This window comes from Cyphellophora attinorum (assembly GCF_001299255.1).
Source record: "Cyphellophora attinorum strain CBS 131958 chromosome Unknown Contig17, whole genome shotgun sequence".
Lineage (NCBI taxonomy): Eukaryota > Fungi > Ascomycota > Eurotiomycetes > Chaetothyriales > Cyphellophoraceae > Cyphellophora > Cyphellophora attinorum.
In genome coordinates, this window is record NW_017253245.1 from 177,597 (window position 1) to 193,852 (window position 16,256).

At 53.8% G+C, this 16,256-nt stretch overlaps 5 protein-coding genes across 5 annotated transcripts; 2 read left to right on the top strand and 3 right to left on the bottom strand.

Moving 5' to 3' along the window:
• Positions 1–919: 919 nt before the first annotated feature.
• On the top strand, positions 920–6,202 carry AB675_5776 (putative sterigmatocystin biosynthesis monooxygenase stcS; the record flags this gene model as incomplete). Its single annotated transcript, XM_018146014.1, has 3 exons — positions 920–3,457; positions 3,507–3,674; positions 4,826–6,202. 3 exons carry the CDS (start codon positions 920–922, stop codon positions 6,200–6,202), a joined length of 4,083 nt encoding a protein of 1,360 aa, XP_017998722.1.
• An 888-nt stretch (positions 6,203–7,090) lies between these two features.
• On the bottom strand, positions 7,091–8,075 carry AB675_5777 (uncharacterized protein; the record flags this gene model as incomplete). The annotated part of the gene is made up of 2 exons (XM_018146015.1): positions 7,091–7,750; positions 7,809–8,075. The coding sequence occupies 2 exons, from the start codon at positions 8,073–8,075 to the stop codon at positions 7,091–7,093; spliced, it is 927 nt and encodes a 308-aa protein (XP_017998757.1).
• Positions 8,076–10,114: 2,039 nt separating this feature from the next.
• On the bottom strand, positions 10,115–12,334 carry AB675_5778 (Protein CASP; the record flags this gene model as incomplete). Its single annotated transcript, XM_018146016.1, has 1 exon — positions 10,115–12,334. The coding sequence occupies one exon, from the start codon at positions 12,332–12,334 to the stop codon at positions 10,115–10,117; it is 2,220 nt and encodes a 739-aa protein (XP_017998809.1).
• A 603-nt stretch (positions 12,335–12,937) lies between these two features.
• AB675_5779 (Neutral protease 2-like protein) lies at positions 12,938–14,068 on the bottom strand (the record flags this gene model as incomplete). The annotated part of the gene is made up of 2 exons (XM_018146017.1): positions 12,938–13,773; positions 13,825–14,068. The coding sequence occupies 2 exons, from the start codon at positions 14,066–14,068 to the stop codon at positions 12,938–12,940; spliced, it is 1,080 nt and encodes a 359-aa protein (XP_017998720.1).
• A 1,061-nt stretch (positions 14,069–15,129) lies between these two features.
• On the top strand, positions 15,130–15,696 carry AB675_5780 (uncharacterized protein; the record flags this gene model as incomplete). The annotated part of the gene is made up of 1 exon (XM_018146019.1): positions 15,130–15,696. The coding sequence occupies one exon, from the start codon at positions 15,130–15,132 to the stop codon at positions 15,694–15,696; it is 567 nt and encodes a 188-aa protein (XP_017998730.1).
• Positions 15,697–16,256: the final 560 nt, after the last annotated feature.

The window sequence follows — 16,256 nt, forward strand, 5'->3', positions numbered from 1 at the left end:
AGGTGCTGCCTATCTTCATCCCGCTACCCGGGCAGGACCACTGCCAGAACGTGAAGGGAGTACAACAATTTGAGGCGGTCACGATCACGCCGGGAAGATCAGTGGCTACCCCGCTGACTTGACTTGCCGGAACACTGACCTCTGGATATAGCCGCCACTACACGATTTTCACGCTCTATGGCTTGATCTTCTGCCTCTTGATCATCCATTTCGGAGCCATCGAGAATTGACTGACGCACATTGTAGTTACTAGCCCATGCCAATCTGAAGTACCTTACCATCGTCTTGGGTGGACAGGAAACTACTTCCTTGAGATCAAGCCACAATCTGGGAGCATACCTAATCCAATTCACCCCACAACCGGATAGTGGGCATGCCAGGACCATCCATTAATCATTCAACCTTGTCTATTTTCTGCCACAGCCCTCCTAATCTGAAACTCTCCTCGATTTACAATAACATCATTACTATACATCTCTCAGCCGTATCGCGAGCGTCTCGATCTCCACAGGCATTGCACCTGCACCCAGAAGACGAAAAGCGAGGCCAATGAATTTATAGAAGACCGCATACTCACGGCTGTTCCCCGCCCAAGCGATATCGCGGCCGACGCATCTGCGTTCCCCACAGAGGCCACTGATTGATCGCGACCACCTCGCACGCGAGCTCTATCACAATCCGACGTCATTCACCAGAGACTGTCAACATTCCTCTAACTCCCGGCGTTGTCGAGAAGGTGGCAGAGGTCTACGCACGCGAAGACAGACCTACCGGCGCGAGTCAACAAGAGCTCCAGGTCTGTCGACCGACCCTCCACCATGGCATAGCCACTTGTGCATGCATTAGATTCCCGTCTGGGACGCAAAACCAAATGTACATAGGACTCGGCTGAGCCACTTCACCGCATCGGATAAGCAAGATGAGGCGACACCATGGTCGGGCGTTGTCCCCATATGCTGGGAGAGTCGCGGTTCCTCCGTCCGCGGAAGTCACACTAGTTCGCGACTTCGACCAGAAGATCAATCCCACCAAGCCTGTTCGACAATCGCCGCTGGCGACATCTGGCTTCCAAGGCATGCCCCTGGATCTATTTGACCGCATTCGATCGTTCCCACTGTTTCAGTCTACGCCTGATAGTTTCCTGGCGCAGCTGGGAATGGTGCTCAAGCCCCAGATGTACTCGGCAAATGACTACATCTTGAACGAAGGAGACGATGCGAAGTCCATGTACTGGCTCATACGCGGAGCTGTTGCAGTCACGTCGAGGGATGGCGAGAGCACATACGCGGAACTCAAGCCCGGCGCATTCTTTGGTGAGATCGGCATCCTGCTCGACAGGCCCCGAACAGCCACGGTCGTCGCAAGGACAAGATGTCTGACTCTCATACTCAAGAAAGAAGACCTGCAGAAGATACTGCCAGACTATCCCGACGTCGAGCGCGCAATCAGGGAAGAAGCGCTCGAAAGACTGGCGCAGACAGAAAAGAAGAAACGACAATTGAGAGCTGGGCTGGAAGACCGACCTGTCCCAGAACGGCGAGGGTCTAAACGCTCGCGAGAATTGATGGGCGATGAAATGGAGTGGAGTGATAGTGATTCAGTCAATGGTACAAGCAAGCGACGCAAGTCACCCAGTCCTGGCACACAAGACATTCCGACCGCGAGTGCGCTAGGTCACGGCCTGGTCAACATCCGGGCCACACTGAAGGAGCTTCCTCTCTTCGCGACGCTTCCCGCCGAGATGCTGCATTTCTTGGGCCTCAACGCTCAGCCTCGGGGCTATCCACCATTCACCGATATCGTCAAGCAAGACAGTACAGGTCGCGAAGTTTTTTTCCTTGTAAGAGGAGAAGTCGAAGTGTTGGATGAAAAGGCTGATGTCGCGCCTCGTGGGCGCCGGAAAGACCAGCCAAATGGTGTATGTCATGCGCCGTTCATCAAAGCTCGGCTTCGACCTGGGCAGTATTTCGGTGAAGTCGTCAGTCTGTCTCTTGCAGATCGGAGGACTGCAACAGTACGGTCTGTCACGCAGGTAGAATGCTTGATGATTTCCGAGAATGTGCTGTCTGAGTTCTGGCGTCGGTGTCCTGCCGACATCAAGTCTCAAGTCGAAGAGACAGCACGCAGACGACTACGTTCTGCTTCAGAGAACGACGTTATTATGGCTGATATTGGGTCCCCACCACCAATCGGTGAGCTGGAAATTGGCGAGAGAACCTCGAAGGTTCCCAAACCATCTCCATTACCAAGAGTCACATTCCGTGACGCAGAAAGCAAGCAGCTTGTTACAGAAGACTCTGCGCCGAGTCATCTCGAGCCTCTTGATCCCGACCCCTTCTCGAGTGTCGGCCTCGACAAGGTCAAATCGCGCTCGAGACGTGGATCGCTTGCACCTCCGTCTCCCGAAGAAGTCTCACAGATGTCCAAACGGCGATCGTCACGAGCTTCGCCTACGAACTCGCAGAGTTCTTCTCCTTTCAGCTCCGCGGCAGGAACTCCGTCGCCAATATCAGAGCACAAATCCTCAAGTTTCCCCTTTTCAGACCCCTTTGCTGGCGCGAAACGTCCCTCACCAAAACACAATCTCACATTTGGCGGGAATAGAGGTACCATTAGCGATGAGATTCTTCCCTTGGTCTTCGACCGCCTGGAATTGCACGAATGTATGCGTCTTCAAGTAGTTTCACAGCATTGGCAGAATGTGCTTACCAAATCACCTCTACTGTTCCGAGAACTCGACCTATCCAGATACAGCCGCTTCGTCAACGATAGCGTGCTAGCAGAGAAGATTTGTCCTTTTGTGGGTGAGAGACCAGAGATCATAGACATCAGCAACTGCTTTCACATCACTGATGAAGGCTTCAACACGCTTGTGACTGCATGCGGTGCAAAAGCTACGAGTTGGCGAATGAAGAGTGTGTGGGATGTCACCGCTCCCGCTATTCTTGAGATGTCAAATCGAGCGAAAGGCTTGAAGTCGATCGATCTCAGCAACTGCCGCAAAGTGTCCGATACACTGCTTGCTAGAATCGTTGGCTGGGTTGTACCGCAACAGACGCAAGCCCAATTACAACAGCAGAACCTGCTCAATAATCGTCAGAAGCTCACAAATGGCAATCGACCGACACTCAACACGAAAGTGAGCTCGTCCAATGCTGTGATACCAGCACCTGGTACAGTCCTAGGCTGTCCTGATCTCTCAACGATATCTTTGAGCTACTGTAAGCACATAACCGACCGCACCATGCATCATATAGCGAATCACGCCGCCACACGTATCGAGTCGATCGATCTGACGAGATGTACGACTATCACGGATACTGGTTTCCAGTACTGGGGCAATGCACGCTTCGAACGACTCAAACGTCTGTGCCTAGCGGACTGCACATACCTGAGTGATCAGAGTATAGTGTGGCTTGTCAATGGCGCAGGGCCTGGTCTTCGAGAGCTCGATTTGGTAAGTCTATCACATCATACTGACTGCAAGCCACTAACAGTGCTAATAGTCGTTCTGCTGTGCCCTGTCCGACACAGCAACCGAAGTCCTCGCCCTAGGCTGCCCCAGCCTGACACATCTGAACTTGTCCTTCTGCGGAAGCGCTGTCTCTGATCCCTCGCTCCGCTCTCTGGGACTCCATCTCAGCAGACTCGAACAGCTGGCAGTGCGTGGTTGTGTACGTGTCACTGGCGTCGGCGTTGACAGTGTGCTGGAAGGATGTGGTCGACTTACTGTGTTTGATGTCAGCCAGTGTAAGAATCTGCAGCCGTGGCTTGATCGAGGAGGGATCCAGAAGTGGCATGCTGTGGGAAGGAATGTATATTTTGAAGTTGTGAGTTCTGGAAGCAAGCTTGTGCGATGAGTGGAAGGCGCGACTAAAGATACCTGTTTGGAGATGATCCAACGACTTGAGGGAACTTGAGTGCTATTGGATACACACCGCGCCGAAGGAAATGGCGATGGGCTGTATATGACACCATACTCACACGACATGTAACGACATAAGATACCCATTTATTGACCAACGAAAAAGCGGCAGTGGGAATTTATCATCTGCGAATGAACTCGCAGTCAGATTCACTCCCGACCCCTGAGCCTAGGGAGGTCGTTCTGGTTACGCGTGAACGACTTTCTGCATCCGCGTATTCTTGTTGCGAAGTTGGTGACCGCTCAGGAACGCTATCACCATGATTGGCTCGCCTCGACGCAGCCAAGTTCTTAAAAGAATATCAGCCTTTATGTTTTGACCCCCAGATTTGAGCAGGCTCGCATGATACGTGATATACGACGATGGCACCTTCAACTGGTCACCTACATGTTTGACACTGCTGCAACTACCGGCACGGTGATTATTTTACGACAACACGAGTTTTGGCTCAAATAGGTCTATCATGTCCAGAATCCAGAATCGCCAAGGGGAGGGCTACATCTGAAGGGTGTATGACGATGACTGCTACACCGTCGCACGTAGTGGGGCGGAAGGTTCTGTCTAAGGCACCGTTGGGTACTTTTGAAACGACAACCGGTGAGTCGGCGACTTATCACACGCCATTGTTTCCTAGGCAGGACGTGGTCTCCCGCCATTTCAGAAAATCAGGAAGCATTCATCGCATTGTGGAGCGGAGAAGCACCTCTCTAGGTAGGTATGAATGCGCTGATCCTCCTACGGCTCAAATTGATCAAGCTTCCATGGAGCTTGCGAGTTTCCTGTATACCTAGACTTTGCAGATTTCGTGTGTATCTTTAACTTCCTACCACGTGGAACACCTCCACGTGCAACCTTCTCCGTTTCTGTCTTCCAACCTCTGGAGCTGGTCGACAATGCAGACGCTTCCCGAGCTCCTGCGGCTACTGGGCCTGTACGTGGTAGCGCCGTACGCCGCATATCTCCTCTACAAGTTCGCACGTCATGTACAATTCAACATATGGGTCCGGACCAGCAAAGAATTCGACAAGGTGCCTTCCCTCCCTCGACACTGGCTTCTCGGCAACCTCATCAATGCTGGCCAAAAGCTCGACCCCGGCCTCGGGAGGCACCCGGACCAGGGAATGGAGGAGATATGGAACGAGCTGGGCCGGCCGTCATGCTTCTGGCTCGATTTCTCTCCCGTCGACATTACCGTCCTAGTAATTGCAGATCCAGCTATCGCAGAGCTCTGCAGTGAGCCCCGTCCCGGTCTGAAATACTCCTTGCCCAAATCTGACACTACCCAATCTCTCAATGGACTATTGGGGAAGGAGTCCATGATCTTAGTCCACGGCGAAGAGTGGCGGGCTCTCAGGAGACGATTCAACAAGGGCTTTGCGCCCCAGCATTTGCATTCACTCGCACCGCTCATCCTCGAGAAGACACAGATCTTCGTTGAGCGCCTCAAGACTGCCGCCAGGAATGAGACCGTCTTCGAGCTACAGGAGTTCGCCCAGGACCTGACTACAGACATCATCACGATGGTCTGCATGGAGCGAAACTTCGGCGCCCAAACCACTCCCGACGGTCAAGGAGAAAAGTCTCGTTTCGGTATCCTGACCACGAGCCGTGCCTTGAGCGCCCAAGCATTCAAAGTCGGACAAGGATTCAACGCCGCTCAGTACTTCGACCCCATCCGGCCCATCCTCTCCTGGCTCAACGAAACCACCCTCGACTGGCGCCTATACAACTTCATCCAGAAGCAGATCACTCAAGATAACACGAGCAACTCGCACAACAGCGCTTCATCCACCTCCAAACCCGCTCGCAGCATCGTCAACCTCGCAACAGACTCACTTGACCCAACGCCCGCCCTAATCCGCAACACCGTCTCCCAAATAAAATCCTTCCTCTTCGCCGGCCAAGACACAACCGCGACCCTAATCCAATGGCTGCTCTACGAATTGTCCAAATGCACCGACATCCAGCCCTTCGACCCGCTCTACGACCACTACAAGGCCCTCTACAAGGCCCTAGTGGACGAGCACGACTCCGTCTTCGGAAAAGGCGACCCGTTCTCCGCACTCACCCTCCTCGCTTCCCAAGATGACACAGCCCTTACTTCACAGTTGCCAATCACAAACGCATGGGTCAAAGAAGCCCTCCGCCTGCACCCGCCCGCCTCGTCCGCCCGCTGGGCCAAGCCCCCTCCCCTCGACTCAGAAAATCCGCCCATCGAGATCCCCATCACCAACGCCGCCGACGGCAGCACAACCACCGCCACAATCAACGGCTGAGAGTCTACATCTGCCAATGGCTCATCCAGCGCAACCCACTCATCTGGGCCACCCCGAATCTTCCCGAGGGAACCTTCGACAAGTACTCCCCTTACCTCTTCAACCCCAATCGCTTCCTCGACCAAGAATACATGTCCCGAATCCCCGTGGGCGCGTTCCGCCCTTTTGAGCGCGGACCGCGAAATTGTGTAGGCCAGAGCCTAGCGACGTTCGAGGCCGTGGTGGTGGTGTGTGCGGTCGCGAGGGGCTTCGTGTTTGAGAAGGCGGGTGGCGGGAGTGGCTTGTACTCAGCAAAGGGGAGGAGAGAGAAAAGGAGGTGTTGACTACGCATCGAGTCACGGCTGTTGTAGGGGATGGAATGAGGATGCGGGTGCGTGTGCGGTAGTCAGCAGTGGTCGGAAGGCGCAGTTGCGGCTACGTAAGACTCAGGCTTTGACTGCTGCTTGGAGAGCTTAAGGGAGGTCAATGGAGGGGGACGCAACGTGGAAAACAGTGAAGTTTTCTGAAATCCGCAAAGTTCGTTGAAACTCGAAGATCTCCATTAGGGAGCGTTTGAAATTGTAAACTACTGCGAAAATGAGCCGAGACTTGTCAGATAGATAGACTGGTCTGGCAATGTTGATTCTAAGCCACCCTCGAGCGGTAGGGACAGACTCGATCTGCTTATCCGCAGTCAAATGGTCGTGAATATGGCCGTTGATCATGGTGGTGTCATTGGTGCGGCTTGTTCTTATTGCAAAGGCCTTGTATGCACTCGACCACACCACCAAAACCACACCAGAAAGAAAATCGGAACGCTGACCTTTCCTCTTCGGGTTCCCAGAGCCACATCGACCAGACAACTTTCTCCACTCTACACCACACCCATCCGACCATCGACTTGGACGCTTATGATGAGCCCGGCGCCCCCTTGTAATACCAATAATTCGCCGCATACTGCACACTAATCACACCCCCACCCACATCCAACCCAGCCTCCGCACAAGTCTTTGGCGGCATTCCTCCCGCAGTGTTCACCCGATAAATATGCTTCCACCCTTCCTCAGCCCCCGCTGCCACACCCGGATTCACCCCATCAAATTTCACATCCGTCGTCTGGCTCTCCGGGGTAGCATCCAAGTACAGCCACGCCACTGCACCGTTCCCCTGCCAACCCACACCTGGACAGGAAGAGGCAGGCGCGGTCGAGTTCCTGTTCGCTTTCCCCCGAACGACGCCCAAATGGGTTGAAGGTCCCGTAGGGCTGGAGTTGAGTTCGAAGACGGGCGTTTTGGCGTCGAAGAAGTGGTGGCCTGAGAGGGCGCCGTCGCTGGGGTCGCCGGAGGCATAGACGCTCAGGAGGTTGTTGGATGTGGTGGTGTAGCCGCCGTCGCTGGACGAGTCATCTGGAATGCCCGGGTTCTCGAGCGGGTATTGGAGAGCGAGGTCGGGCATGAGGGAGAGTAGGTCTGGGTACGATGCCGCCATGCAGGAGGCGTTGTATAGATGAGCGAGCGCGCCGGCCGCCACGGGTTTCACGTCTGCAGCGTTGGATGTGCAGGTATAGTTCTGGTTGTGTTTGTTAGTTTCAAGTGTTGGCGAGGGCATTGGATACTTGATGACTTACCTGGACACCTCGACCAACAGCAACGTGGGCAAGGACGAGGCCGTCTGGAGTGGGTAGTGGTGCAGGCGCAATGGGAGGTGCAGCCCCAGCGAGATCGCACGAGCCTGGTGTTTGCCCTGATGACTTGGCTTCTTGGATGTGCAATGCTACCTTCTCATAGTATCCTGCGAGCGCTGGCGTCCATGGATATTCAGCTCGTTGGCGGCCAGGACGTGCGGAGACTAGGGCGGCTGTGAAGAATGATGCCAGTAGAGTAGTGGTTTTCATCTTGTCTGATGAGGACCGGCTCTGCTGGTAAGGGGGAAGGTCGAGATTCAAGATTGAGGCACGCGAGCGTGCTTGTATTAATGAGAGTCCTGACCAGCAGAAGCGACAGTTGCAGGAAGCAGACCGAACAAGAAGGAAGGCGCAATGGAAGGGAGGCAACCTTAGGTGAGAAGGCTGGAGGGGTGGTCGAAATGTATTATTATTGCTGAATGCTGGGACGTGGGAGCAGTCGAGAATAAAATGAGTGGTGGTACCTCTTGGATGAAATTGTGGATGTTTGCTGTGGTGTATAGATCTGGCTACGAGATGGGGATTGGATGGAGGAGAGGAAAGAATAGACCAGACACACCACCACAGAGCCGCTCAAGCTTCATTTAACGGGCGGTAGCAGATCATCTTCCATACACGCCATAATCGATATCGCATTTAGCACCGCTCTATGGCGGATGGAGGCATAGCCCAGCATTCGGGCTAGGGTAAGCAGTAACAATTACAGAATACAGAATTAAAGACAGACCATTTTCGGCCCACATACGATTCATGGAGGCGGCTGTTTCTATCCTGGGTGAGCGAAGCGCTGACCTTGGCATACAAATCCTGGGTGGCCGTGTTTTGTCGATGAAAACGAGGCAACATCAGTGGCTGGATAGCGACGTTCGCCGAGAGGTCCCTTGCTTGACGCGAAGTTACCGAAGGGAGATCGCCGAGGGCGGCAGTCAATGCACTGACCATCCCAAATTCATCGTAGTGTACACCCAAATATAACATTCCCCGATGAACCGACAGGCGCGGATTGGCTGCGCAAGCAAACCGGGGTGCCTTAACCGCCCGCCAATCTCATGTCCATATCTGTACATCTGAAGGCATTGAGTGCTTGGTAGATTGACGGGATCTCAGAGGTCCGACGAACTTGAAGGGTCTTCAGTCAAATGCTTGCATGACTTGCATGGAATCTGAAGATCCGACGGATCGATCAATCCCATTTGCTGCGCATGAGGTCCTCCTGTCGGTTCGAAGACCGACGAACGCCACGTTCAGAGGAGCCTCCATCGTGCAGGGAGGAGGGGCACTCAAAGTCCTTCAGGGTGGGCAGAAATGATAATGGACATGGCAGGATTGAAGCACGCCATGCCTGCCTTCACATCAAGTTGTGCGACATGACAAGACGAGCCACCGGCTGGCAGACTTCGTGAGTCAATTCTGGCTCACACTCGCCACGTGGATGATACTGTACGTTATGCACTATGCCGTTGTCACCGCGGGATTTGCTGGCCACACTCCCACACGAGCAAAGCTCGTCTCCAGTCTCTCCGCTCAAGCGGCTCTTTGTGCTGCAAAGCGTTTCAGCCTGGACGGGTAGCGGAGATCAGGATTGGCCACGGCGCTTGCAGGCCAGGCTCGCTCGCACATACACGAATAGGCAGAATCTCGTGAGGCATGTGCGAACGGATAGGCATTTCTCCGGACGATGCATGCATAGCAGTATGCCATGCAATGCAATGCAGCAGCTGCATATCAGTAGTAGAACATCAGACGGTCTGCAGGTATCTAGCTAGGTAAATGCTGGGGTGGAGGACGACTTGATCCTTGGCCCTATAGCTTGCGCATGATGAATTGATGCTCGGCCGACTCTCTAGATATCGGATCTCGCATTCCGCAGCGCCCAATATAGCAAGAAATGCGATGGCAGCAAGTTCGACGACTCCAAGCTCGTTACCGAACCATCGCCCGACCTGAGATGCTAGCTAGGGTGTCCACTCCATGTGGCAATTGTTAGATCGACTAAGCACTACCGTCGACTCGCAATTCTTTCCTGATCACGGAAATGCGGCTAAGCGGGCAATCAGAAAGTCGTGGGAATCGACTCTTTACCGTTGACACAGAGCATTCTGAAACATCCTGAAATAGTGCTGGAATTATATTAATATGTCTAGAAGACCCAAGTCCCCGTGGTGGAAGGCACTCAGCAGCGAGCACTGGGAAACTTGTTCCCAACGGTGCGCGAGCGCACGGAAGGCGGCCCTCAGCCTCGTTCGGCCTCAGCCAAAACCTTCCTGCTGCCACTCACTACCAGCTTCGCCCATTGCTGCTCCTCCCTTGGCAGCCGCCCCAGCAACAGCGGCGCCCGCCGCACCGATCTCGCCGACCATATGCTTCTCGATGTCCGCCGTCCCCGTCCAGTAAAGCAAGGAGAAGACGAGCAGATGCAAAGCCACACAATAGAGGGCGAAGATATTCCGACTTATCCGTGTTGCAAGCACAATCCTTGTCAAGGAGAAAATCATGCGCTCGGGCAGGCTCATGCGATTGTAAGCTCGAGTTGACTCTTTGCCGCGGAATGCTGCAAACGGCGAGATGTTGGCTTCGTATGCTGACTTCCACCGTTTGTCGACTTCTGGGTCCTCCTCGGCGTGTACCCTCGTGTGGGAGATTCCGCCGGAGTAGCCAGATGAAGATGTGTTGCCACCTCGACTGTATGTCGAGACGTAGCGTGACTTTTCGTATAGGCTCAAGTTGTCCTTCTGAAGTGAGGCGACTTCTTGCCTCAGTGAGGTCACAGTAGCGTATGTTTTCTGTAGTTCCTCCTCGAGCTGGTGATTTTTCTGCTTGAAGCGGTCCCTTTGAGCCTGTATCATAGGCAGGATGCCGGAACCACCCCCAACTGGTTCACCAGAACGTAATGACTCCAACGTCGCCGATGCTGACCGTGGTATAGAATCGTAGCCAGAAATGATCGAAGACGTAGGTGAGGCTCGTCCACCGCGTCTCATCGAGCCTGGGTGCCGAGAGGTGTAAGTTCCGGCAACAGACCTACCAGATGATGGCATTGCATTGTCTGCCTCTTCTTGTATCTTCAACAAGTCGTTCTCGAGTGTGGAAGCTAGCTTCTGAGATTTCTCGAGTTCCGCATTTGTCTGCGAAAATTCCTCCTGCAGATCACGAAGCTGCTGTTCCAGATCCTGATGAGCAACTCGGAGCAACGTCATATCGCTGCTCAGCTTTTTGTTCTTAGCCAGGAGCAATTTGTCCAGACTTTGACCATGGCCTTTATCGGCGCTGCCATTTGTCGTGGGTGCGTCGTCCTCGTCCTCGTTCTCGGCTGACAATTCAATCGTTCTCAAGACCTCAAGCTCTCGCTTCAATTCATCGTAGTTCGAGAATTTCTGTAGCTTGGTCTTTGCCGCTTGAACTTCTTCCGCGAGTTGTGACCGTTGTCGTTCAACTTGCCGCATCTTGTCGTGCCACTCGCGCTTCTCGGAGGTCTTTTCGAAACGAGCTGACTCGATTTTGCGCATCAGTGATGAGTTCTCTGATCTTAGCCTCAGGAGCTCGGCCTCGTCTTCATGCGACTGCTGTGTTGCATTCTGTGACGACTCCCGGGCGAGGTCTAGCCGTAGTTGCTCATTTCTCGTCTCCATCTCAACCAGGCGAGCGCTCGTCTTCTCTAGTTCCGAGTTCAGCATGTCAAGTTCTGCCGTAGCGGCCTTGCCGTAGACGCTGTCTCCACGGTTCTCTTCATCCTGCCCGAGCCTTTGAGCAACCTCATAGCTGGCCTTCAGCTCTTTCAACAGCCGATCTTGGTTCTCGACCTTTTCCTCCAATGCCCGCTCTTTGGCCTCCCAGTTACTCTGTTTCTCTTCGAGAACTTTCGTCCACTTGGCCTCAATCTTGTTGATCAGGTCTGCTGATCCAGCATCTGTTTCCCTACGAGCTGTGCTCTCTTCTCGTAGCTTCCCCTCCGTCTCTTCGAGTTGTGAGGAGAGTCTGTTCACTCTCTTTTGTAGTTCCGCGTTCTCAGCAAGAACCTTGGGCAGAGTATCTTCCGCCGTGACAAGTGCTTCGACTGAGGCTTCGAGCAGCGGGAAAGGGTCCGGAGCGTCGGACAGGGGCGTGTATATCTGTAGGAAGGCGGACGAGGACGTCTTGCCGTGTGTCGTCAGGAGATCGATGAATGTCTGGTAGGATTTCAACAACGACTTGATCTCGCCCAGCTTGGCGGCATCCTCAAGTTTCCTGAACTCCTTCGTCCTTGATGCCACCTCTTTCCGCTCGACCAAGGCATCTTTCTGATTGTTGACTATTTCAGTCGCGGTGGCATCCAGCTGAGGAATCAGCCCAGTGAGATCGACGCCCCTCCATGCCGATATTGCCATCTGGAACTTGTTCTCGGGCTCGGTGGTTGTGTTATTTGGCTGAGGATCGTCTTCATGATCCGTGTCGTGGCCGCCCGCCGTCGTCTCGGCGATGAAGGCGTCCATGGTCGCGTGAGGGCTCTGCGCGGAGCATGCCGTTCACTGGATCGGAACTTCTGCACGCCCAGCCGTTGTCGATGTCGTGTAGGCAGTGAGGGCGACGCCTGCGTATACTAATGGCGTATGGCTGAGTACGGTAATTTCTGCGGCCAAGATGCATCACTGTACGGTAGCTCGTACGGGCCTGTCCCGAGGTGCGCGTTCACCTCCACCACAAGACGTTTCACTGCACCCATTTCGGTGAAACGAACACGACGACAGCACACGACGCCGTCCGTCTGACTGTGGATCGTACGCAACAAAAGATAACGCGCAATCTTGGCGGTTACTAGGGTCTCAACGGCGTGCTTGCTAGGGGACTTGCCTGACGAGCGTGGAACAATCTTCAATGGCGGCGGCGACACGTTCAGGGCAGGTCGACTTTGATCATGCAGTATCATTGGTGTCCGCGCGCACTCATGCGGCGGTAGCTTCTACAGAAGTTGTTATAATGCTTTGCTCATGATTGGGCGTACCAAGCCCAAAGAAATGCTGATGTACCACCGAGTCCCCAAGGTTATGCAATGAATCACGCCACGCCGTGTCTCGTCACCAAGGCTCGGCCGTCAATTAGCAATTGTTGTCAATCGCATCAGCATACAACGCGTAGTTGTCGGCATTGTTGATAGCCTGTTGAGCACTCAATCTCGTGCTGGCAGAGTATCCGTAGGCAAAATCCTGTGTCCCAGGAGGGAAGATGCCCGGAGCGTGCGTGAACTCGTGGAGCACTGTTGCCGCCTGTGACTGATCGCCGCAGCCACGGCTGACAGCAGGCAGCTGGTAGAAAATGTCGCAATTGGCGATGATGTTCTGGGCTGGCGAAGTATAGGCAATGACACCTGGACTGCATGCATCCAGGACATCAGTGCAGTGGTAAGCAGAAGCGCCAGAAGTCTGGGAACTGGCCTCTTGAGCGATGGCCTCGAAGCGATTCGCCACAGTTGATCGACCATTGGCTGATGTGGTCCTGAAGTACTCCTGGAACTTCTGAGTGGAACCAGAACTGGCAGCGGTGGCAGCATTGCTAGCCAGGCCGACCGTATAGTCGATTGCGGCACGCAGTGCTCGACCTTGCGCCCCAGAGCATGAAGACACCTGCGTGCGCTTGTCGAGAGCCATGGGCTTGATAGCTGGGCTGTGCTTGGAGATTTCGTCCTCGGTGATCTCGACCGTGAGTTCGTTCGAGGCGTACGGGATGACACCTTCGATCGATGTCGAGTTCATGAAAGCGTACTCGATGACGTCGCTGGCAGAGATGGTGTAGGTGCCGCCCTGGATGTCGTACAGGGAGGCAACGTCAACCAGGGAGTCTTTTGACTCGCCTGGGCTGAGAGCGAGGAAGACTTCAGCCGGTAGCGAAGCTGTGTCGTAGTTGAACAGCACGCCGGTGAATCCTACTTCCGAGCCTGCACCAGGTAAGTTTCATTCGAATGCTGTCAGGTATGTCCGGTACTTACCATCTTCTCGGACGACCTTAAGCTTGTTCACTGGGCCATTGTCCAACAGTGTGGCATATGTGAGTAGATTGAGAGGCTCACTACCAATGTTGGTGACCTTCATACCAACACCAGCAGCGCCTGCGTCGGAGAGTTCAACAGCAAGAGTGTTGTCTCTCTTGACGTTCGCGTTCATGTGGTGGGGATGGGCTGAGACCAATCGAGTCAGAGCTGCTACCAGAGCAACTGTGGTGAAGGAAGGCATTTTGGGATCAGATAAACTCGTTGTAAAGGTATGCAAATTCCAACAAATGAGTGACTGGATCGTAGGCCTGAAGGCAAGAGTGTAATGAGTGACTGATGAACGCTGTTGAAGAGACCGATGACCTACCAGAGGCAAAAGAAACGAAGCTCTTATAAGAAGACGTTGAAGATCACCAAACCGAAGTCAGAGATCCCATATATCTCGGAAGGACTCCTGGAAGAGGGATGGAAAGCCAAGCAGTGATCGCCCCGGGGTCCATCATGAGAGAAGCAAACGATATCCTTGTGCTTGGACAAGGCAACGGCTATCGTCTCCATCTTCACCGGCCCAGACTACTTTCTGTGGATGGCACAGATCCGGGGCGTCCGTGCAACGAGGCGTGGCAGTGCGTATACAGCAGAAGATTCGAAGCTCAGGAGATTGCCTGGTCGCGGACAAATCTTGTCGGGCCATGTTGTAGAGTTTCAGATCTCTTGTCTGTCGATCTGATGCAACCAACGCATCTCCGTGTTCTTGGCAAGGTGTTGCCTGTGCTTGACGGAGTAGCCAGTCAGGGCGGAGGACTTCGTATTTTGTGCATCGGAACAAGTTCGCTAAGCTGGCACTATTAAAGTCGAAGCCGGCCGATCGCACATGTAGCTCAGAGCGCGTATCAACACGCCATACATCGACATCGGGACTTGAGGAATTCAAGGTTCTGGAAACTGTGCGAGAAGATCCATGGATGCAAATCTCAGGAGTTACAGAACAAGTCTCTATGTCAACTCCGATTGGATGGGATAAAAGGGGATTTTCCTCAGTGAAACTCCTTGGCAACGGATGCCCAGGACAGGGGCGGGGCCTCGTATGCAACGATGTGCATGGGCTTTGACGGGTGCAGATGCAGACGCAGAGAATGAGCCACGCATGCATGAGTTGAGAGCCGACTCTAATGATCGCTGCCTAACATTGTAGCGTTTTCGACTGAATAGCATGACAGCGTCAATCGACCCTTATCTAGGTATTGGATACTGAGATTTAGATACCATCGCCAACAATACACCCGCCACGTCCCAACAAACATGCTCAAAGCACATCACTTCGCGTTCCTCGCCATCTCAGCTACCATCTGCCTGGGTCTGTATACCTACAGGCCTGTACAAAACCCCTTCAACATGTCGAAAACCAAACACTCCTCACAGGCTGACATCCAGCCACAAGTCCGCCTGGAGATCGCCTCTATCAACACAGTAGACTCAATTCCCAAGGTGCAGCTAGTCGCCCACGTTTCCAATCCATCATCAGAGACACCCATCACCATTCTCCGTTGGAACAGCGTGCTTGATCCACAAGCAGGTCGTCTGGGCACGATTTCACTTCGCAACCGTAACGGAGGCAAGGCATTGGAAGTGCCATCAATCATGATCAATCGAAAGATGCCGCCGCCGAAGGAGGAGTATATTCGTATTGCGCCTGGAGGCAGCACGAGCAACACGATCACGCTTGCCCTGGCAACGAGCAAGTTGGAGAGCGGTGGAGGGTATGAGGCCTTGGCGGAGGGCCAGTTCATGGAGGTTTATCATGCTGACGCGGAGGAGCCGCAGAGGGTGGTACCATATTCATGTGATCCGGTACACTTCAGCGGTTAGGGCCTTGCACAAACATTGCTCCCTATTGAGGCTCGTGCGGTGGCTGATCGAGCCGACTTCGCATGATACCAGACGGACGTATGTTGTTCGATAACTCGACGCTGAAGGTCGTGGTGGAAAAGAAATGCCGAGTAACTTCTCCACGACCGGAACATAGGCTTGAGACTTCTCAGCTGTATGAAGCATTCCGGATGGCCACGTCAAGCATGTGTCCTTGCTGCCCTGCCTCGCCTACCTCTTGAAATCGCATGCCACTTTTGCGTACATACATTGCATGTTCTGCCAGGGTGTCCCACTAGACAAGGTTCACGCCAGCGCTTGCAATATAGCATCGTAGAGCCTGAGCTGGCATACATACGCAAGCTTCGCCAGGACTGGCGCCAGCGTACTCGAGGCGAGCTCCGCTCTCGGGTGGCCTGTTTCGAGACTTGGTTTGGCTTGGGGTCTTTGTGTTTGACCAATAATGTTGTCGAACATTGGTGTATGCACTGTCCTTCACATCGAACATGTCGTTTGCGAATGGTTGGAGGCCGGCCTTCATCATGGCATGACCGTACTTG